Raw genomic sequence first — 24273 nt, 5'->3', positions numbered from 1 at the left:
AACTGCAAGATATACGAGTACATTGTCGTCCTTCCGATAGATCTGCCAGGTGTTGTACGTTTTAATGGGCAAAATTCCATATCGCCGGTATAAAGTATCGCATTGTTCGACGTAAATTTAGCAAACGACTATACGCGTTTAAAATGAGGTAAAAACGAGGTAAAAACGAGGTAAAAACGAAGCTGTAAAAATGTGCTTAAGAAACTCATCGTGAAACGTGTACCAGGAAGAAATACGTTTAAAAAGGCAGAAACGTATTCGAGCGGAGCATAGCTAATGTTTCAATGTTTGCCGATCCCTCCTGCCCCCTCTAACCGCCCGCTCGCCCAAGAGCCTCTTCCGGTCGCTGATACGTCTCTTTTTCGAATCCGGTAAAGCTAATTGAGTCAAGACGTACTGTTTCTCTACGGACGACGTATTGTGACAGGAATGATAATTTCGTGCAAACACTCGGCTATTTCACGCCTGCGGGAGGCCTGTCTCGATCACGAATACTCTGCTTATCCTTTTCTCCTTTTCTCGGCTCGTTCGTTTCTTCTCGCTTGTTACGATTCGCGTGACGACCATTCCGAAGCGATGCCTGGCTACGACTCATCAGAAACTCGTTTTAAATATACCACGATCTCGAGAACGGGACAATCAGAGACGACTTTAAATGACCCTGCGTTTCCATTTAAATCGCCCGTCCCGACGTGTTGATATTTCACTGTTCGAACATTATCGTCGTTGCCCCGTGATTTCGAACGGCTTCCTTGGCTAAATTGTGCGAGGTTTTGACGTTGAAAGCATCGTCCTGCCTTTCCTGCTTTTCACTTCGCTATTATGGACCTTATTTTTATCTTTTCTTCTTTTTTTTTCCTTATTATTATCGTATTTCGATTCGGTGTTTTATTAATACAGTTTTATTTATCTCAACGGCATTGAATTTCGTCGTTACTACGTCGTAGAGCTAGAACTAAACAACCAAAGCACGAAGTTGTAGTCAGCTATAATTTCTCTTCCTTGAAACAAAGAGAAGATAGTCGTAGATAGTCGAGACCTACCTACCTACGATCCGTCAGAGCGTTGTACACCTTCGCAAAATCCTTCCTATTGGACTCGTCCCAGCAAGAAAGAAACGCGACCTGGTCTGCGTAGCGATGCATAGATCACCGTCAAAACCCTCGAACAGATCGAAACGGAAGAGAGAAAGAAAGGAAGCGGAGGTGGAGGCTGCTGGGCCGAAGTCGTCCATCAAAAGACCCCGAGGGGCCCATTAAAATAATTCAATTAAACGGACAACAAATCAGCCTCGGTTCGAGCAGAGATGCGAGGCATCGGGATGAACATGGTCATCCGATAACTTTCATCGGCTGGACTCGTCGGCCATGGAAAAAACGATGGGACGGCGGATTTCGTGAAAATGTGCTCGCTCGCGCTCGCGCGGCCCGCACAGAAGAAGAAGAAGAAGAAGAAGAAGGAGAAGAAGGAAATAAAGGCAAAAAAAAAAAAGAGAGAAAAAAGAAGAAAAAAGTGCGGAACAGCGTTTTACGACTTGGCAAAATTTATTGGTAGGCCGGTAGGGTGGGACGTGCCCACAAGTACAATGCGATTCCCCGAAAGCACACGGAGAGGTGTCACGCATACTCGTGTCGTCTTATCTCTCTTCGAGAGAAAAGCAACAGAATCACCTCTCGCTCTCTCTCTAGCTCTCATACGTTTTCTCACACTCTTTCACGCACACATACGTTCTGTCTGTTTTTCACATTGTCACCGGGCTGACCGTGCGCCTCGGTTCACTTGTAAAGCTAGCGATACAGGCATATAGATATAGATACACGTTACAATATATAATTATAATAATTATAATATAATATATAATAATATATAATATAAAATATAATAATAACATTATTATCACTTCTATTAATCGGTAAAAACGTGAATACAGCTTCTACGGGGATCGAGAGGCCTATCGATTGGCTACGATGCGCATTGACTAACGACTATTCATTTTTTTCAGTTTTCTTCCATAACGTTCGTCCAATAATTAATAATTATATAATAATAATAATAATAATAATAATAATAATAATACGCACGTGATAATCGCGTTGGTCGTAATAAGATACAATATTAGAAAATATAGCGATAAATTGTCATTTTCAAGGTATATACAAAGCGCGACTTTGCTTTTCTTTCCTTTTTTTTCCAACTTCGTTCCTTTTCTTTTCCTAACTTCCGTTCCGTTCCGGAGAAACAGGTCTCCCGAGAGGATCACAGCTGAATTTAATACAATTTCAATATCTCAAGGGATCGAGTCAAGTTTTTTTATAGCTTTTTGTCGATGTGATCGCCGCAGACTTTCGATGCTGACCAACAATTGACCGATCGATCCATCTCGAGCACCCTCGAGACGTCGCAGCTTACGAAAGTCGGAGTCGTTCGAACAATTATTTCCGCTTTTCATCTACGCCGTGCGTAAGCGTTTAATTTATAACGTGGACGCGTTAAAACTAGTCCCGGAAATTTGTCGATCGCGACCGACACGCGACCGTGTCAGAACGTATCCTTAAGAAGAAAGAGAACAAAAAATGAAAGGCAGCTGTGCAGCTCGAGTCGCGTGTAATACATCATCCTTTCAGGGAAGTATGAAATTTAAATTTTGCGCAAATTATATTTTGATCGAACGTCCGGTGACGGAAAAAAGAAATAGTTGTTTCTTAGACTATGGCGATCTGGTTAAGTATATCGTAAGATCACTGGTGATTGTTCGGTTTGAAATAGTTTCTTAAGGAACTTGTGTTATTTCGAACGATCGATAATTTCATTCTTTTGATATTTCTTTTACGTCTATTCGGCAAGCACACGATCTTCATCGAAAACTAATCTTGAAATTGACACAAAAATATCCTTGAAGTAGTAGAAAGCCAAGAATAAGACCTTGAAACCAAAAATTACCAATGACATCTTCAATGGATTCGAACATGCCTGACCGGTTTCCGTTTTCTCCCAACGCTTTTCCCAATGCCGATGTTCAGCAACGAAGCCACGAGAAAGGTTACGAAGACGAGAGAACGATACGGTCGCGCCAACGGTTGTCCAGTCTAGGAAACGCTCGATAGCAATCGATCATGCCGTTGTCGATCGAACGGCCGAGGTTTCGTATCCGCGCGAAATCGAAGAGACACTTGCAGAGTCGACGGTTCATCCACTGGAAACCGATTCCAGCTGACTGCTATCTGCGTCAGCGGACTCGCCTTGTTTCACATTTCCAAGGTCGTCTGGTCGCGTCTCCGGCTAGATGTTGCTTCGCTCGCGATTTCGGTTCGCCTTGGTACGCTATGGGACCACCGAGATATCTTGATTCGATTCTTCCCGTTGAATCGCGTTGAATCACGCGGAACCAAGCCCCCGAGACGACTCGGCTGTGATCCTGATGGCCAGATGTTGATGTCGGACCGAGAACGCGTCGCTCCAGGCCTGGGCGTGGTCCCACGGTAGCATCCGGTCCTCAGCAGCATCTTTGAAGCGGGTTATTACGCGGCCTAATTTGGAACTCTAGCCCGAGGTCCTCGTGTAACACCGTTGACACGGAGCCTTCCTTTTTTCTTCGCTTGTTGCCACCTGCTCGTGAAACGAGCGGATCTTCCAATTCAAATTAGCCGCTTCCGGGCCAACGTGAATCCCAATCGGCGATTCCGAGACCCCTTTGATATTGAAATTCAAATTTCTCGATGCTTCGCTCGCCGGATTCGTCGCCCTCGACAGGCATTTCTTTCGTGAGATTAATCAGTCTGATATTTTAATTTATTTCTGACCACCTTTCCCAAGATTCTCGTGCGTGTTACAGTTCCTTTAATAGTTTCCGATCGAATGTTTCGAATTTGGTAAGGCGAGAATGGCAAACGATGAAATTTCGATCTTACGGACGAAAGCGTGCGATGATTTTCTTCGTACGACCTTGGCCTCGTTGCTCCGTTCCCATGGATGCTCGAACTGAATTACGGCGGCTTTGCTTTCCATGATTAAGATGTTACTTAGCTCGGTCGGGAGAAAGCAGGAACCACGGGCGAGTAGATTTTTCGAGATAACGAAAACTGGTTGGGCATATACTTCGTGTTCTTCGAACGTGTCGCTGATAACGAAGTTAGATTTCCCTGTCTGCCTTTCCACGATCTTATGCAACTTCTGACTATCCTTCACCGGCGGACATTCGTTAAACACGTTGAAGTAGAACGATTTCGTTTGTTATCTCGCACGTTCTTCGAATTGCCGAGAAATTTCGATCGAGGAATGCTTGAAATACTCTCGAAAGACCATAGAGATCTGTTTAACGAATGTGAAACGTGTCGTGATCAGATCTTCGGTATTCTAACTTCCAGCTCTCGTCTTGATGTGAATTCAACGATTCGATTAATTTGATTTTGCATGGAATCCTCGGGAGCCTCGTGCCGATGAAATTCTAACACGGTTGACACCATTGACGTGATTCTTCTTGTTTTGTTTCTGTCTCTCCATGTCTTTTGTCGCGATGAAAAGTCTCGATGACTTGCTGTGGCTGGCGTCTAGGTGTCTAGGCTTGGAATACAGGAAAGTGGCAGAAGCGAAAAAAAAAAAAAAATAAAAAAAAAAAAAAATAAAAAATAATCGGAGAAGCGGAATGGAGGAGCGAGAAGCGAGGTTCGTAAGACAGGCGAGGAGACGATCAGTAATTACGGAACTGTTTCCCTTGCGACTCAGTAGGCTGACGCGCTGCGTCTTTTTGAGTTGATTAATTAATCGATCGACTCGGAATACCGACAGACGGACATCGAGAAGAATGGACGCGTGATCGGGTCAAAAGATTCTCGGAATTTCGACGTGGATTTTTATTTTCATCGTTGGATCGTTGTCGAGAGCTTTTTTTCTATCGTTTTTCGTGTCACGCTCGTTCTCCTTTCGTTTCTTTCCAACGCAAGGTGTCTGAACATTTACCGAGGTCAGATCTCGTTCTTTCTATTGATTTTTCTTTCGTTTCTTAATTTTTGAATAGAACCGGAAGAAGAATAATTCAACATAATTCACGATCGACTCGATGTAAAGTAAGATTTCTAATTGAAGATGCGTTCTTGTATTCGATCGGCATTTAAAATTAACATCTAGAAACTAATTCTTTCTGATCAGAACGGCCGACACGTTATTCCGTTTCTATATTTCATTTGCGTGCTCGTATGTATAAAATACGATCGTCGTACGTTTCTGTACATACATACGTATAGGCTTCGTCGAAATTCCAAAAAATATTTGTTGAACCACGACCGCGCGGCATGAAACTAGCCTAATCAGAAACAGAGAGAAACGCGTCTCTACGGGAGAAGATTTAGGATATTAGTTGGCCGGATGGCTTCTAGTACCTAGAGTAGCCATTCGAATAGCCATTTGAGTAGCCGTTGGAGCCCTTGTAGGGAACAGAGTGTATGCTCCTGGAACAAAGATGGTCGAAATCGGAAGATGAGGAAAATTCTTTTCAAGAAGTTGTCTGCTTCCTCTCCCTCTCCCTCACTTTTTTTCTTCTCCTAATTAGCAAATCAAATTCCACCGCTTCGCGATTAGCGAGGAGGGTGTCGTGCGCGCTCGTGTTAGTATCAGTAGAAATTAGAAGGCGATAAATGCGATCGTGGATCGTCGATCGTAGCAGAAACAGCGGAAGAATATCGAAAAAGGTGATAGCGTTGATAGAAGTGTAGATCTTTTATAGCATGCTGGGTGTATTATATCCTTCCTTGTTCTTTTTTCTTTATCTCGTGGTGGCGGTAGCAATGCACGGAATCGATGTTCGTGCGTTGTTCTCGCGATTGCGACAGGGACATAACGCGGCAAATTTTGAGCGACGAGTACGATAAAAAAGAAATAAACAGATAATAGAAACAAGAGGGGAAGACTATATAAGTATATATAAATGTCAAACGATAGAGAAGAACGTGGATTGCAACTTTTTGTTGTTATAGGCTGTTGTTGAGTTGTTAGAATTTCTTTTTGTTGATCATGTTGATATTGTTGTTGTTGCGTGTACATTGTGTGTGTGTCAAGGTGCAGGAGGTTCAGAGCTCCCGCTCACCGCCACCCACATCTACAACAGAACAGAAAACAAGACCACCGCCGTTACATACAAGGTATCCATTAGTATCCACCAGTATCGAAGATTTATTTTATCGCTCGCTCGTTCGAACGTGCGTGCGCACGCTCGCTGGCTCGCACGTTCCATGCGGAGGCAGCATTATTTCAGACTGATTTATGGGTCAGACTGATCTTCAAAGTGCCAAGACGGCGTCATGGGAGGAAGGACGTGAACTTCGCGGATCTACGCGGATTCCCTCTCTACCTTCTTCGTTTTCCTACGCGAAATTACCACGGTGAAGGTGACACGTTACCACTACGCAAGGCCAATATGCCGCGAAAAGGTCACGCGTGAAAATGACCCGGTTCGCTCGATCGTCGACGAAATTCAGATCCAAACACAATTAGCTAAATTATCAAAAAAATATTCTCTACTCAATGTCTTCAAAATCAATCGAGGGATCAATGATTTCCTAATACAAACTGATTTTCTAAAAAATTGACTTCTCTGCTCTTAGTCCTTTCGCTATTTCGTACACGAATGCCAAATATCTCTTTTTAAATATTTTAGAACAATATTTTATGTATCCTTTTTTTTCATATACCTTTATATACATTGTGAATCTTCTCCAGCTATTAATTTTTAGAGCTTTGCGTTATGTTAGAGCGGAGGTTGCTACTAATTGTTAAATGATTTACGAAGTTGCGAGACCGGTACACGATACGCCAAATCATTCTCGTTCCTGATAAGTAAATTTCGTTTTTAATGAAGCGATGTCAACCGCCGGAGATATCGACGTTTTTATTAACTCCATGGTATTTCCGTAAAAGCAGTAACTTTTTCGTTTAAATTATACCTTTATATATCATGCATTTTATGCCAGCTCGAGCATTCGAATTACTACGTTTAATATCGAACAGAAAGAATAACAGAAGTTTCGTCTCTCAGAATTGCTTGAAATACTGGTAATTTCAGTCAAATTAAAGTTGTACGTAAATCATGTAATTTTGGAACTTGATTAAAAATTCCCAGAGATTTTAAATTTTAAATTCTTTTCTTCTCCGTATTAACAAAATCGTTTATTTACTTTGCAATTAGCGAAATTACAAGAAATATCATTGTTCATCGTTTATAGGATGGAATTAAAATGAAAAAAATTTAATTTACTGTATGTAACAAGACGCGAAGTATATCTTTCTTGAAATGGAAAGTGCGATTTCATAAACGAAGAAGTTTCCGCTTTTCGTATCAACGATACAAAATTTTATAAAAATTTGCATTGGCGGAAATATTTGGCTGTCAGTGTGCAAAAAATTACGATTATTAGGGGTGTATTTTATATTCGGTTGACGTTTCATAGCCAATTCATATTTGATTGCCGATTGTCGACGACCGACGGGTCGCGAAGTTACGTCCCGCTGAAGCGAGCAAACTTTCGCTTTTCAATTCTCACGTTTTATCGTAAAAAGCTAGCTATTTTCGCGAATATTTGTTAAAACAATGAAATTCGTTGTGCCAGAACACGTAAACCCAATTGACGAACAAAATTTATCTCGAAATCTCTCGTCACTCGTCGAAACACGTTGTAATACGTCTTGAAATAAAAAAGACTTCGTTATTTCACAAGATATTGCATAAAATTATCTATGTTCGATATTTTACGATACTTTTAAAAATTCGTATAGAACGGGGCTACGAAATTTCACGAAGTAAACCTTTTCGCATGGAAAGTGCGGCGAAAGTTTCAAACGTCAAATTCTTAACCATATTTCTCGTTTTATCGAATATGAAAAATGTATTTTTATTTTGAACGAACGTGTCTGTGCTTCGTTCGACGACGATTATTCTCAACCGAGTTTCTCGACGCGATTTCGCATTGAAACGACGATGGTTCCGTCATGATGGGAAAGGAAAAGGATTGACGAATCGTCGGTGGGAAATCATCCAGCAGGATGAATCACTAAATGAAGTACTGTCTTCGTTGGATTATACTTTTTCGTCTTACAAAAGGTCCTACTGGTGACCCGACCGGTTTTCGAAGTGGTCCCTATGTTCTTGCTCGCTTGGGTCAATACACAATATGCGCGGCTAGTTCGTTTTAAATCGATAGGTTTCGAACGAATGCACTTTCGTCGTATTTTACCAACTAAACGGGACTGAGAATCGAATGGAACGGAACTACCATCGAAATTTCGGGAAACGACTCGCTTCGAAACGTTTTAACGTTGAATTTATTCGTTATTTCTTTGTGGAAATGCAATTTATGTTTCGTTTCAAAAGTTGCCTCGGTAATATTGCCTTGCTTTTATTACTGAAACGTGATTTTTGTTTTACATTTTGAAACAAATGTACGAAAAGAATTTAACGACTGTATTTAAAGAAAATATTCGACGAATAACAATGTTTGACTATGCTAAGACGATTCGGCAGAAACGTCAACTTCTGTAGCTGAGTTCTTTTCGCGAGTTTTAACTTTTCTTTTAGTTCACGATTTTATTACCGAACCTACGTTTATAGTTATCGGAAACGCGAAGATTCTTCCGATAAAATTTCGAAAAACGATCATGCCTGTTAATTTTTCTTTCACATGACACTTGAATTTTGCAACGTATCAAGGTTAATAGTTTAACGTTAGAAACCATCGAAACGACGAACAGTTTAACGAAAGGAATCGGAAAAAATTTTTTTAAATCACTTCGCTTATCTCTTTGTCATATTTCCACAAAATGATTTGAACGCGAACACTGCTATACGGCTATCAACGCAAACGTCACGAAAAAGATATCGTTTTTTCGTGTTAAAACACAAATTTCAACATTTTCTGACCGGAATTTTATCAAGGTATTCGAGAACATCGATTCGAGTACGCCCGGCACGAAAGATATCGATTTATCACTGTTCGAACTTTACGTTACCGCACTTCACGTTCAAGAACATTTGCGACGGAACACGAATCGAGCACAGACACGTCTTTCAGCTACTGTCAATCTTCGAACGAGCCGTAGCGATCGATTTTTCGGGACCAGTTCCGAGAAAGTGACCGCGCGATCGACACCAGACGTCGAGAAAGACGTCAACGAAATTCGTCTTCAGACACCAGGATCACGTCGAACTTCACCACAATCTCTCCTCGAAATGGCCACGAGCTCGTCGAGTCTGTCAGTGTCACGGGCACGGTGCGCGACCTTTTCAGTTCGCACTAGTTTAGTCATAATCATCACTCGATGCAACCAACTTGCTAACGCGACACGGCAATCCACGATCAACCACATCACCACGAGACCGAACGAATAAAAAAAAAAAAAAGAAAAACATAAGAAAAAGAAGAAAAAGAGCAGAAAACAAAGTATAACAAAGACTGCTGCACTGTTAACCCGTACAGAGACGAAAAATAGCGATCCTGGGTCTGATGGACGTCTGGTCAGCGCGAAAATTAACCACGGAATTGGTCCCGTCGCCGAGCGGCGAATTAGAACAGACTCGATAAAAAAAATGTTCATATGTACGTATATACGTGTCTCTATATATGTATCTACATATACACGGATATATAATAGAGGCATATAACAGACGTATGCACGTACATAGATGTTTAAAAGAATATTCCGGGCGAAATGTACCTGTGTTGCTTGAGGTTATCCTGTCGCTTGAAGGACTTTCCGCAGACCTCACAGGTGAAGGTCACGTCGTCCTTATGGCTGCGCTCGTGGATCATGAGGTTGTAGGGCTTCGTGAAGCGCCGCTGGCAGTACTTGCAGACGAACTCTACCGTGCACTTGGCGCGCATCTTCTGCCGGCGGCCGAACTCCCTGCCGTGCCCCTCTGTCTCCATCGGCATTATCGCGAACATCCTTATAAATTCCCACCGCTCCTTCTCTTGGTCGACTCTCTGTCTCCTTTCCCTCTACCTCCTCTCTCGCGGTCCTGCTAACGCCTCGAGTCACTCCCTCCACCAGGTTACAAGCCTATAACGGCGTCTCTGTCCCTCTTGTCCCGACAAGGGGCACGTTTTCTCTCTTTCACCGAGCTTCCTCTCTCCTTTTGGTCCCTCTCTCACGATGCTCTCTCGGTGTCGCTCTTCTCCTCCTGCGCAAACCTAGTCCCGACCGGCTAACTCCTGCGAGTGAGATCACTCGGCCTGTACCTCCTCGCGGGAACACGCTCTCTCTCTCTCTCTCTTCTTTTTTTCGTTCTCCTTCTTTTTCTCTCCTAGCTCTCTCTACCTGCGGGAAATAAAGGAGCAATGATTTTCGGATCGATTCCCGGAGACGCGACCGCTCGATCCGCGCTGCATGGCAACGATTAGGCACCAGAATGGTACCTAAAATCCGGCGCGGACAAGCGACGCGACGTCGTTGCGATTTTAAAACGGTGACGCTTTGCGGCTCGGCAAGATCGTATTTTTAATAGTACAACGCAGACGAGCGTGCGATCCCACCGTTGGGAATGCGCAGACGCACGTCGTCACCGCTGCGAAATCGCAATCGCATCGCTCTTTTGTATCGAGGTTTGAGGATTTCTCATAGAAATGCGAAATAGTCGTAACGATTGCGAAGCAGATTCTTCTCTGCAACCGAAGATTCGTAACGGACGTATACTCGAACGAGAAATATTCCCAACGAAGATTTCGCATCTTTACGTGATTCCAATTTACGGAATTTTGACGTTGCCGATCGTGCAACACAATGGCAGCGAAAGATCGACGGAAATAAAAAATTCGTAAGATGGAGATTGGTCCACCGAATGCGTTGGTGGTATTGCATCATTAGATGTACGAACACACCAAATTATATCGGTGATGTGGCGATCGGCGATTCGACGAGTTTAGCTGTGATGCAAGCGATCGACGCGCCGTCGATGCGATTTCGCAGTAGTAACGCTGTATGATTCGACAGGCACGTGGGTATTTTCCACGAAGAACGTTAAGAAAAGGTTGCTCGAAGGTACTTTGGACGGGGTAAGGGCATCTTGAAAGAATCGCGCTTTACCGAGATACGTAGTTTCGCTTGGAATCGGGCTTAGAAAGTTAGCTGGAGCAAGTAGTGATAGTAAATGATTACTTGTACAGTCTTCGAGATGAGGCTCGAAGCAATCGAGAAACTTACGAGTATGGGATTAACGGAGCATACGATGCTATCTCCTTGGACAAGATTCGATCTCGTTGATCCATGAAAATCATAATTTTGCCTGTAGATTGAATACGAAGATGGTTGAAGAATTAAGCGAAGAGAAGTGAACGTAAGGATGTGTCGACTTTCGAACGAACAAGACAGGACCACCACTATCCTCGACGTGCTATCCTTAGAACGCTAACAGCTTTTTGCACGAAAGATTGACACGTAGAAACGCGAATTCTTTTGCGTGAAAACTCGAGTAAGAAGTACTATGTTTCTGAACGCTTTATCCCGCAGAAACTGGTCTTAAATCTTACCACTCGCATAATCAAATCGATCCTGTTGTAAAAACTATGGCTTCCAAATGGCTTTATCGCTAGAAACGGCGAGACTGTCAACGATGCGGGCTGTCCATCGGGTCCTTCGCTCTTCGACGTCTGCTGTCCGACTAGTTACAGAGGAGTGGAAGAAGGGGTGTACGGTCGGAAGTAACGAAGCAAGTTAAAAACGAACGCAACGCCGGAGGAAGCTTATTGCTCGGCGAGTCGACGAAAAGAGAGGTCCCGCGGAGTGGAGAGGCAGCAATAAAAAAGGCCCCCGGGGTCTGATCGCGGGGTCCGCCGCGGCCATTGTGCAGGAGCCACGTCCGGTGCTACTGGTAGCACAAGGTAAGCACACGGCGCACGCTCGAATAAAGTGGCGTGTCCGAATGAGTAATAAGCGTGGCTGGGCGTATCCCGGTTGGTTAGGCTGCCTAACGGCGGTGGGGCCTAATCGGAGCTGCGTGTTACGCACGAATCTGCTCTACCCGCTTTTTGCTTTCCGCCTCTCCGTTTCGTTTCAGGCGAACCGCCAGATCGGAGCACGCATCCGTGATTCGTCTATTCGACATTGCGCATAGACGAGGAATGCCATTTATTCTCACAAAAATGTCGCCCTTAACTCAGATATGCTTCGACGTTTCTCTCTTACGATATCTCTTAATATTTCTCTGCTATTTGCAGTTTGAATCAAACGTATTTTACGCTCAGCTTATCGCCAATTCGTAACATCGCTGATTCATGGGTATGACGTGAAATCTACGCGATTCTGAATCGAAAAGGGGAAATCTTATTCTTGGAATTTACTATTATTTACGACACCTACTTTTGGTTTAACACCGGTGTTATATGGCAAGGGGTTGATCGTCGGTTCGCTGGTGTTTCTCCAGCGTCCTCTTCTACTATCACGATGCCTTTCTATAAATGTAATTGCGTTATACTTTAGTATATTTTAAACGAGTTTCAAAGTTTGATTGAAAATAATAGAGTAGAATGGCGGTTTCGATCGAAGAGGGTCTCGTTAAGTAGAATAGTCCGATCGATAGTTCGTTCTTTTCTACCGTCACTGCTAGATTATCATTCTGAAATTCTACGGTATTAACATTAACTTTTAACATTCGGAGCAACACAAATTTTTCTTGCACTTGCAGGTTCTTTTAACGTTGATCTTCTGTATTAAAACAATTACACCGACTTTCTTTTTTTTTTACCTTCCTTCCGAATTCTTCCAATGTCTATCGGAAAACGAAGATTCTTATTTTGAAATTTCTAGAAATTTCTACGCTGGGTTAATCACGTTACTAGATATTAATTTTACCAGAAGCAATTATCCGGCACAATGTCGAAGCTCGTGTCAATAGTCAAGTTCGTCCATACGCCTGTCGTAATCAAGAGGTCAAAGCTAATGTATGATAATGTATGATAATAGGATGTATATGGAAGCCCGCAGTTATGATCGCGTAGTACGTCAGAGGTATCTGCGAATGAGCATACCCACGCAAATTACCTAGTCATATAGAGGTGAATTTTACGTTATCGACAGACGATCTTCGTTTACCTTGAGAAATACGTAAGAAAAGCGAGCAAAATGTCATTTATTCTCATTCCGTCCGATCTTGGACGTTTTTTCCACTGGCTGTTTCTCTAAATTGGAAAATATCAAGCGTGTACGCTCGAAGGTTAAGAATACCGGTATAGCTTTTATGGACGGGGTCCTTCGCGCGGTCACGACACTGTCATCGTAAAATACGATTTCGATTCATCGTAAGGAATAATGGAGTTGTTTAGGGGGCTGTGAGGAGAATAAAATCATAGCGTTAAACCGGGCAACTGAGATTTCTTAATCCTGTTAGACACGCGTGCTGCAATTCGATCAGGCTGTCGCGTTCTAAGAACACCGATGCTAACGCGTGTTTCACTCGTGAACACGGGCACGTCCCACGAAAGTTAAAGCGTACTTGTCATCCGCCGAAAGTTATCGTTTCGGATCGGTCGTGGAAACGTGGTCGTGATTCGCATGGATATGCGACTGCTTCTTTTCGGCGGGAAAATTACGCTTCTTAGGTAGCCACGAGTCTATCGCGAACATTTCAAAGTATGTAGTGTTAGGTCGTACGAAATTGCCGACTTTTCGACTAAATACCACGCTGTTTAGAAGCAATGCCACCATTTAACCGTGCTCTTTGAATTTGAGCGGTCCGATCTCTCGCCATCGTCCTACAGTCAGAGACTATTCCGAGAACTCTTTTCGAATTCCATTCGTCGTACATCTATCCGAGAAGACAGTCGTTTCAATCGACTCTGATAACCATAATCGCTACTTAACCCCTCTTAATACCGGCACAAACCTTGCATTTCCCATTGACCGTTAGAAGCACCTAATCCGCTTAAAACTCCACTTAGGTCAAGCTGCGCTAATGACGCGGAATTTTCCACGTCGCTTTCGTAACGAGTCATTGATCTTACAAGAGCAACTGGATTGTCAATCGCAGCTGGAATATTTCAGTTTCGAAGATTCATACCGATTAACCCCTCGTCCAACGGTCAACGTTAAATATTCCACCCCCAAGGAACTGGCAACGAGCCGGAGGGTTGTTCTCGACTCTGGCGATCTCATTCCTCCGACAGAAGCGTTCTTTGAGAAGGGAAAGGGATTGCCTCGCGACTGTCGACGAAGACAAGAGGTTCCCGCGTTTACGCTCGGTCCCTCGCGAGCAAAAGGACGGAGGGCACGGATGAAGAGGCAGCCAATCAAAGAGAGGACGGAGTGGAGCCAACCAAGAAGCTCGCCTCGACGTGCGTGCACCCGTTCTCGTATGTATAGAGGAATAAAGAAGGGAGCAGTAGCCTTCGTTCGTTCGTCGGTAGCCAACCAAAGAGAAGCTGCTACCGTGCACCGCCCTACCGCCGACTACCGGTTTTCGGCCAGTCGCTACCGAACCTCCAGAGAAATCCACCAAGCGGAACCACACCCTCCTCCTCTGGATCGACGTGGTACCCTGGTACTGAAAAGTAGCGCGGGCACAACGTGCAAGGGCTTGTCCGTCTTGGAAGGGCGATTCCTTATTACGATTCTTCCCTGGCATCCAATAGGAAGGGTAATGCCGAGGCGATCGATGGCGAAGCTTTTGGGACGTTGGATCGATCCAAGGGTCTAGCCTTTTGCGGTCAACCAGATCGTACTCGGCGACTCAGCTTTGAAAGCTGTTGGCTCATTATCGAGTTGGTTGGATATAGTTTGATCAAGAGGGTTGAGAATGTTTGCGAGGATGAATGATCGAACGAATACGAGACGTGGATGGTGAGATTCCCACCGTTGATAAAAATTTACGATAAAAACTACGAGAGAAAGGGTCGATTGCCAGATTTCTAACGACGAACGATCGAGAAATTAAGTATTTGAAAAATGTCAAGGGTACGTCCTGGATTAAGACTATCGTCCGGATATTATAATTCGTTCAATCAGAGTACGCGGGACAACTAATTTGAACTTAAGCCACCAGTGATTACGTTTCGAATCGATCACGTTCCCCCAAACGTAAAAATAAAGCTATTACACCAATGGCACTGGTTTGAGAGCGTTCGACGAATAAAAGATTCGGTACAGCGTAGCCTGGTAGCCAATCAAAATGAACCAGCTACCGTGTACCGCCCTGTGGCACGCTACCGGTTTTGGGCCAGTCACCACGAAGACTCGAGAGACATCAACGAATGTGGACCACACCTTTTCCCGCCCGCGCGATTCCAAGTGCAACGAAGCGCGAATCAACAGTGACGAATATTAATTCGATAATAACGAAAATAAAAACAAATTATACGAGAAAGGAAATTACAGATAGCTAGAGATATTCCAATTTTAGGGCCTGTAGGATAAAAGATATTCTGTAAAAAGACGAAACAGTATCAAACTATTACGGTAAATAATGTAAACAACGAAGATAGAAAGGTGTCATCGGTGGATTTTCGTCGTATCGCGCGAGAGCAAACTGTCACGAGCAAGAGGAGGCCGTGACAAAGAAAAAAAGTGACGAAAGACGCACTTACCGGTGGAAGTAGAAAGCACACGCTTCGTAGTTCCCTCTGAGGACGCGATGTTTGCCGGACTTCTGGTCAAATAAACGTCCCTTTGAAATTTCTTTGGAACTGGTCAGCGAATATGCGTGCGTTTGTTATCCGCGTAGGGGAACGAGGGTGTGTGAGAAAGAAAGGGAAGAGAATCCTTGAAAACTGGTTGGAGACGTTGAGATTCTCTATTGGATTCTCTATCGAACGTGTGTCGGGATGCTGTCTTCCGGGCTGACAGGTCTGGACCGTTTGGGTGCGCGGCGTCGACTGAAGCTCCGTTTGCCCGCTCGGTTCGCTGGTAGCCCGAATAGGTAGGCACACCAGAAGACGGTAGGATGCCGTGTGTAACCGCCAAAGGTCTCCTTCGTCGTCGTCGTCTCGCTTCTTCTGGTTGGAGGACCGGGAGACACCTCCCTACCGAACCAACTCACCGATGCCCACCAGTTGTGTCGTTTCGTTCGTGTGAGCCTCTCTTGATTCTACCAGAAACGCTTCAGGATCTTCCTTCCTTGAACAACGCTGCCACTACTAGTAGTAGTAGGACTATAAAAGTAGTAGTAGTAGTAGGAGTAGGAGTAGTAGTAGTAGTAGTAGTAGTAGTAGTAGTAGTAGTAATAGTAGTGGTGGTAGTGAAGAGAAACGTAGAAGAGGAGGTAAGGATCGAAGGATCGCGGAGGAGGAACGGGAGCAGAAGAAGGAAAAGGAAGAGAGGGCTAAACGAAGAGGAAGACGCGTTTCTTATCCTCGGAACTTGTCTCTCTTTCCTTCTGGTGTCCTTGTCTGACCAGTCGCCGAATAGCAGCGTGGTTATTCACAAATCCTTCGACGACGCGGCTTCCTGAGCTCCTGGGATAGTGGTCATCCGCCCTCCCCTTGCTCCAACTGTTCCTCAAGTTGCTCCCTCTCTTCCACGATCCCTTCCACCGGGGTCCGATAGGACCGCCCTCGTAACCGTTGGATCAGAGAGCATCCCTCTTCGCCCACGCGAGAGACCCTTTTCGAAACGGTCTTCCCACTCTTCGAAGAATACCGGCCAAGAGTTCTTTCGTTTTCGCCCTCTCTTTGCATGCCTGCCCCCCGCGGGGGCGGTAGCTAGGCCAGGGTACAAAGGAGGTAGCGGTGCTGGTCAAGCCACCGCGACTATTACCCATTTACCGATCTCTCTGACTTTCGTCTCCAACCGCGAAAATTTGTTTCCCGTTTCGGCAAAAAGAGTTTAGCTTCAGGGGCTAAGGAAATTCGGCTGGAACGCGGCGCGAAACGCCGAAAGGCAGTGCGCCGGTGTACGCGTCACAGCTTTGGACCTGTCGCCTTTGTCGTCGAACAGCGGCCAAAACGAGTTCGCGTCGTGTGTCAATCTGCTCGCCCACGCGAAAAAGCGGATCAGCTGGAATCGGTTCCTGGAAGAGGATCCGCGGCAGCGGTGATCTCTTTGTCTCTATCGAGGCCTCTCTCGAGGCTAGAAAGAGTGACGCTGACGAAGGTGTGGGAGGAAGCGGAGGTGGAAGGAGCGTGCAAGAACGAAGAGCGGGGGCTGACGCGATGCCGCGGGGGTTCCCAGGGCACGTGGGAAATGCACAGTAGTCGATGTCAATCCCCCCACCAGCCGGCGGCCAGCGTGGGTCCTGTCGGTCCCCGTCGGGCCCCACTACGGCCCACTGCGGACCCGGAGAGCCATCGCCAGCGTACAGGGTACCGCCCAGCGAGATCTCGCGGTATCGCTTCATTGGACGATTCAATGGGCTATCGCCTCCTTCGCGAGCCACCAGGATGATCGAGTGGTGGAAAAATTCCACGGGAAAGGCTGGCGGATCGCGTGGAAGAAGGAGCGACCGAAGAAGACCAGTGAGCGATCGGCAACAAAGAGAACGCCGACGTACCGCTTGGAATCCGATTGTAGCCACCGGGCAGCGTCTCCACGCCGGTTCGGACCGATCTAGCCGAAGATGAAGACGACAACGATGACGGGGAAAAGACGTTTCCAAGGGCTCTGTCCGACCCAACTTCTTCACCGCGTCTGATCTCTTCGATAGGAATATTTAGGGAAGCAAAATGAAAAACGGCATCCGCGAGCAAAGGATTAGGTTTCTTCGAGATTTCTCTCGCAGATACGCGTGGAAATCGATGACAGCAATTTCGATGCTGACGCAGCTAGAAATTTGTGGGAATTTGTGACAGCCACTGGGCTACAGCCTGCTTGAAAAACGGTGACGAAGGCGATCGCTTCGGCCACTGTTGTTCGCTCGATGGTCGTTAATTCCGTCGATGGACCCTTTGAGAAATTTCAGAAATTCGAATCCCATACCGAATTCCTTTCAGGACCGAGCATGGTATGTTAGAAAATAGATAAAGCGCGGGTGAATTAACTCTTGCCCGTTATCGCCTGTCATTCGGATTGCCAATCCCTTTCCATATTTCCATAAATTTGCGCGTATTAAATCGTAAATTGCATCGTACGAGTTCTAGCATCGATACGTATCGTCGATATTGTACAAAGATGCCGAAAACCACGAAATATTGAAAATGTTATCGATTGTCTAAGGGCACTCTTGGATAACAAATTCTGCAACTGTCGTAATCGTTCTCACATAGATTGCAAATTTATGTGGATCTTTGTGAAATTTGCTGTCAAGCAAAATATCCGATATTGCGAGTCAAGTTGTAGATGCATCGAAGGAATATTTCAGCAACAACATTGAAAAATTCAACTACAGATAGACGAAGAGCAGTCGCAGACAGCTTTCCCGAATAGATCCGTTTCCTTTGCAATTAATCCAATGATTAAACGAATGGTCTTCAAATCGAAAATACTATACTTACGAGGAGATGGCATTTCTTGCCGTTTCCTTGTTAATTAACGACCGTATGAGTTACAAAAAGTTAGCAGAACCGGAATAGAATCGGTCGATTAAAACTTTAACAGACCGAAGGGTGAAACGAAACTTGTTAATAAAATCCTGGTCGTAACGAAGAGAAGTAATAAATGTTTTAAATCCCATAGAACGAAAGCACGTTCAGATAAAAGAATGAAACGAGCAGAATGCGTTGGTCGACAAAATTGACAGGCGACAAGCCTGTGATAAGGATGTTTACGGAGGACGTATTACCGAAAACTATGCAAACACCGATCTCGAAGATAAGGTCTCGGGGTTTTGGTTTCCTGTACCGAGTTCCAAGAAGTATCCGGAGAAACTGAAGAATCGATCGTATATGTAAAGTAGATATATATCAAGTAACCTGATTTTTATTTCACCTTTAACCTTTTATTTAACCTGAACTTTTCTACGATTAATCGCAATCCGGTAAGGAGTTTTACAAGCTTCGTAAGTATCCGCGATCTAATCTTAATATTAGTAACAAAACTTGGCGAAGCTATAGTCTATCTCTAAAATATTACATTTTTTCGACTTAATAAGTTTCTCTCCTTTCGAATCGTGTCGTATTCTATATGCTCCTGCAACAGCCGCGAACTAACGTAAAATGGGTTTAATAATACGTTGCAATAAATTAGTGTAGAAACACAAATGTAGCTAGAGAAAGTAAAATATATATTAACAACGAGCAATTTGAAGCAACGCGTTAATGGTTTCTGCTAGAGGAAGGTAATTCGAACAACGAATAATTTCCACGATCGTCGGACGCTGTTTGCTCGAATCTTTTCGCTTGTTTGCGCAACTGTGATCCCTTGTACATTACGTAATGAGAAATTTAGAAAGACGGCCTGTGTGTCATTAGCGGCGGGATGACGCGCGTTACGTAAAGTTAAAATCAACTAGATGACTTAGGTTGGGTTATACATGAACTTTACCTGGTTTCAATGAACAGTAGAATAGGCCGCTGATCGGACCAAGCGTAAGTAGAACGAGCATTCGCGATGTACGGCGGAAAGATATAAGAGAAGACACATATTTTATCGTATCAGGACCTTCGTATTATCGCTTTCGAAGGAATATTTCTCCTGTTACTAGATTTTTGCACTTAATTTATGTACATGGTAATCCTCAGTACGATAGTCCGAGTAAATCTACTTGCTGCTGCCAAACTAAACGAATCCCGCTTAGTGGTTCGATTTGAACGTCTCTATTTGATTATTCGTGCCATGTATTAACTGTATTAAAGGCTAATACAATTGTCGAAAGAATAATAATAAATATATTTCAGAAATTATTCCAACTGGAGTTAAATAGAAAGTTCCTTTCCATTATTACTTCCATTCCACGATGGTAGACGATCGTCGTAACGACAGCATGGAGGAAAGATACCGAAGATCGACGGTATCTAAGGCGTAACGTAGTAAGAAAGTAAGACGGCACCTAATGTTACTTCTGGAAGCATAGCGTCTCGTATTCCATCGCGTTGTCGTAGCAACTGTCGACTTGGGAAAAAGAAAGGAACGGAATATCGAACTCGATGAACGTTTCGGAGTAACGCGTATTCGGTAAGCGGGGATAGATCACAGAGAGACCGCCGTGTTGGCGCAGGAAACGGAAACTGGCGGAAACAAAGGCCGGGCAAACAGACGGCATCCCATGGGGAATGTTACCAGGGCAAATAGCGCGCGTCCTCGCTATCGGCCCGGTCCGCGACAAATATTGTCACGTTCTTCTGGCACCAAGGAAAAAAGGTACTACGTGGTACATACCACGGCTCGTTTTCGACCTACGGGTCCCGTAGGCCGATAGATTAGGTCCTAGCCACACGATACCGTGAACGCCATCACCTTCGCCCGTGGGCACAGATAACGAGGAACGATCGAGACAGGTCCACGTCGAATTAGCAGGTAGGTCCCGAGCTTCAGCATCGACGAGGGTCTCGGGCTGGCTGCTACGCGCCGGAAACCTTTTTTTTTTTTTCGGCCCTCCACCGATGTAGATGTTAGTGATAATATATAATCAGAGCGTGCACTTCAGTTTAGCGTATGATTACAGACTAGGCCCAATTAATCTTCCCCGATATTACTCGCTATTGCTTAATGATATCGCTCGCGTCCAAAGTCGAATCGTTCGACAGCCACGCGTGAATTTTTATGCAAAGAGACGAGATCTCGATGGGACTTTCTCCGGGAAGAAGTTTTCGATGCTTTCGAAATCGCTTCGCTCGTGTGAATTTCTTTGAGGCTTAAATTGGACCGTATCGAGTTGATGTCCACCCGATGGAACGTCGCTTCTCTTTAGTCTCAATTTCACTGCTCGATGTCGCTCGTTAAATTTCCATCTATTCCAGAGAATCGCCCTTTCTTCGTTGGCTTCGATCCTTCTATATCCGCCTGTTCGAAGATCGAACGGTCGAAAGATAATTAAGCAAGGAATTGATATTACTTATTCCAGCGATTGCCTGGCAATGTACTAGCACTGGCCGGACGAGCAATTTTTTTAAATAAAATCCTAATAAAAAAGCATCGATCGATCGTCGTGAACGAAGAAGGGATCATCGGCCAGCGGAGGATTTTTTAGGCCACCCAGTCCGCGAAGCAGCCTGATACGTCTGAAAACGTTGTCAGACACGACGATAATAAGTGTCTCCCAGAATGGCGGCTACATCAAAGCTCCAGTCGCGTTGTTGGGTCGGCGCGAAGTCGCGAGTCGCAGATACGCAGACGCACCCAATGGCAACGCGTCTATATGCATACGTCTCTGCTTCGTCTGCCTAATGGTTCTTTCACAATTGGTCGTTTTGCAATCGCGCGAATCCTTTTTACCACCATGCGATTTCTCGCTGGAAAACTCGCGCGATCCATTTGTACGCGCCACTCTGCTCGCGATTGATAACGAACGGTGGATGGATTAGGCTCATGGTCGATGCTTTCGTATCTGTATTCGTATTGTTACTTTTTCAAACGAAACGAAAGAATTTGCGATTAATTATACGAGGCATTCAAAACTGTCCGGATGGTGGTACCGGGTTTTGGTTCGAAGCAAGCGACATTTTAGTCGTTTTCGAGTTAAAGACAGAAATTGTTGTTGTTGTTGTTAGCTGAATCGTAACGCTGAAAATTATCGCGTTCTTCGGATTTTCAACCGCTTTGTGTATCGTCTGATATCGATCTTCGTCTAAGCGATTCGCCATATTCTTCGCAACGACATATGCATATGATATAAACTTATATAAAAATATAAATTTATGCGTCAATTTTCGTTATTCGATTATTATTTTGCAATGAAATCAAATAGCAATTTACGTGAGATATAATAACATTGAGAATACGATCTTTCGCATGCCAATTTACACTTTAACTCGCTGGAAAGTATTGTGATTGTCACGGTTGCGTAAAAAACAAAGAGACGTGGTTTTGCAAAGTGCCAAAAATTGGAAATTTCGAATAGTTCAGAGTAGGAAATATAAATCGTCGAACCTCGACGAGTTCAAGCGCGCACAAAGTGGAACTTTCATCCTAAATTCGATTTATAAATAGATGGGCGAAGCAAAGAAGCTCGGTTCATAGAATTCTGTGTTTTACCAATATCGGTAACGTCGTTCTTCCACGCACACACGCGTGCGCACACACACACTCACAGATTATGTACTTTGTATTTTTACTCCACCGTCGGACGTTAACAAAGTACAATTCCATAATTGCGGCACTTTATTGTCCATCGTTATCAGTTGCACTCGTTAACAACTTAGATAAAGAGATTAGTTTCAAAATGCTCGCTGATAATCAAAATAGAACGCAACAGTTGAATCGTGTTGCGCGTTTTATCGAGACTCTATTAAAAGTTCTGGAAAGTAATTTTTACCTCTGCCGTACACACAATTTCAATTAAACTATACTACTAACGCTAGATAAACGTTAGTTTCTTTATCTCTCGGCTGTAACATCCGCGCAACTCGAACTCGTTGCTCTACTATTATAATTAATTTATATTTTTATATAAGTTTATGTTACATGCATATGTCGCTGCGAAGAATATGGCGAATCGCTTAGACGAAGATCGAAGCGGTTGAAAATCCGAAGAACGCGATAATTTTCAGTGTTACGATTCAACTAACAATAACAACAATTTCTGTCTTTAACTCGAAAACGACTAAAATGTCGCTTGCTTCGAACCAAAATCCGAATAGTTTTGAATGCGTATTTTGCGCATGATCTCTATCGATCCTTCAACCGTTATGCAGAGATCGTCGAATGAAATTATTCCTAATTAACATGGAAATATCCGTGCCAAAGCATCGTACGCCGGTATACCTCGCAAACGACAGGGAAATATTTCCGGAGCGTAAAATTTGTCGATCGGTCGCGAGGAATTCGATTTACATCGCTGTGAACGACGCTTAATCGAGAGCCTACGGAAAGGTACGACGAACAGTTGGCTCGCATAATGGGCATAGGGCGAACCCAAGAAGAATCGCGGACCAAAGCCGCACCTTGTGCCGGCCACGTAAGTATGCGACGTGCACACGTTATAATGCTACGGCCGCGAACGTACGAGGCAACTAAGGTTATTGCGACCACCGTGGCGCTCGATAGAGCACCGCTTTCACCTACGATCCTCCTCCACCCTCGTCTCGTTCACCGATTTCATTCTGGAATTCCATCGTTCCGCGAGCCGATCATCCTTCCTTCGAATTTCGATAACGATAAAGGCAACGCGATGCGACGATTATTCTCCGCGTTCCGTGCATCGTCTTTCCATCGTACGACTAATTTCACTCGAAGCTGTTCAACGTTTAATTTGTCCGTGCCAGTCGCATTGTAATACCTACGACCGTAATTGACTGTGAATTCGAACGCGTAGGAGCGTAAAGGCAAACGTGCACGTCTTGTGACTTTTCCAACGGAGATTCCACCATGCAAATTTCCCCGAAGCGCTTCGAAGGCAGCAGATAAGAAGCCCGGAAGGTGTGTCTTTCGTTTCCCGATCGAAGCAATTCTTTTGTCAGGCCGCCAAGATATCGTCGGAGTTTATAACTCGGCTACTTTAGCTGTTGCTGTCCGAAATACGATATATGTCGTACAAATTCAAATTCTTCGTATCGGAAAGTAAAATCGCTTTACCAAACGACTCGCATCGCTCCAGAGACGATGACCGTCGCGCGAGAAAAACCAAAGGTTCGACAATGCAGTTTACCTTCGGCGTCCGGCGATGTTTCCCGTTGGCGTGTCACTTTCCCGCAGACGCTAGACGCTGCGTTCGCGTTTCGATATTTGAGCGCGCATCGATCTCTCGGCAAACGCGATTTCTTCGTGACTCGCACCGCGAGGTAAATCCGCTTTCCGCGAGAACACGACCACGCGTTCGATGATTCGTCCACCAGCCACGATACGCCAGTTCTCCGTGACATAATGAAACTCGTCGCGTGAGATTCTTCCGCACGCTCTGACGGAGCGTTTATTGGATGCTGGAATGCCAGATACCGCGACTTTTACGTTCTTTACGACGCGCAGCGCGAATACCAGCGAATCGCGTGGACATTACGCGCCTGTTACGTAAAAGCAATTGTACGAGTCGTCGTATCGTCCATCAATCTGGTATTTCCAAAATTAGCTTTAACACGCGTTTCTTCGCTCCCTTCGCAGCTTCGAAAGTATCGCTCGTCGTAATATTACGCTAACGAGATCGTTAAATATCGCTCGCCGCGATCACTGCTTTTTTACCTTTCTCCATACTTGAAAAACGTCTTAGTTCTCTAAAATTTCTTTCGCGTCAACAAACATCGCTTTTGTCAAGGTTATTGGATGTACGCGAGTACAGAG

The 24273-nt window shown here is 44.5% G+C and overlaps 2 protein-coding genes across 4 annotated transcripts in view; one reads left to right on the top strand and one right to left on the bottom strand.

The window, feature by feature from the left end:
- LOC132911091 (optineurin-like) overlaps positions 1–24273 on the top strand; it is a 428401-nt gene that overhangs the window by 26431 nt on the left and 377697 nt on the right. The gene's annotated exons all lie outside the window — the stretch shown is intronic.
- LOC132911548 (protein drumstick) lies at positions 1526–23862 on the bottom strand. Of its 3 annotated transcripts, XM_060968256.1 has the most exons (4): positions 23648–23862; positions 15558–16121; positions 9700–10302; positions 1526–5444 (listed from the first exon to the last, which is right to left on the bottom strand). In XM_060968256.1, exons 3-4 carry the CDS (start codon positions 9927–9929, stop codon positions 5369–5371), a joined length of 306 nt encoding a protein of 101 aa, XP_060824239.1. In that variant the 5' UTR covers positions 9930–10302; positions 15558–16121; positions 23648–23862; the 3' UTR covers positions 1526–5368. The 3 variants fall into 3 exon arrangements, with proteins under 3 accessions (XP_060824239.1, XP_060824240.1, XP_060824242.1); XM_060968257.1 differs by lacking the exon at positions 15558–16121; XM_060968259.1 differs by lacking the exons at positions 1526–5444; positions 23648–23862 and adding an exon at positions 5710–6091 and having other exon boundaries at positions 15558–16073.

The sequence above is a fragment of the Bombus pascuorum genome, chromosome 10 (assembly GCF_905332965.1).
Source record: "Bombus pascuorum chromosome 10, iyBomPasc1.1, whole genome shotgun sequence".
Lineage (NCBI taxonomy): Eukaryota > Metazoa > Arthropoda > Insecta > Hymenoptera > Apidae > Bombus > Bombus pascuorum.
Note: the sequence above shows the minus strand (reverse complement) of the source record. Positions and strands in the feature narration are given on the sequence as shown.

Coding starts and splice junctions, on each gene's coding strand:
- LOC132911548 (XM_060968256.1), bottom strand. CDS start 9,929: ATGTTCGCGATAATGCCGATGGAGACAGAGGGGCACGGCAGGGAGTTC. Junction 5,445..9,699: donor GATAACCTCAAGCAACACAG/GTACATTTCGCC, acceptor TCTTTGTTCCAG/GAGCATACACTCTGTTCCCT.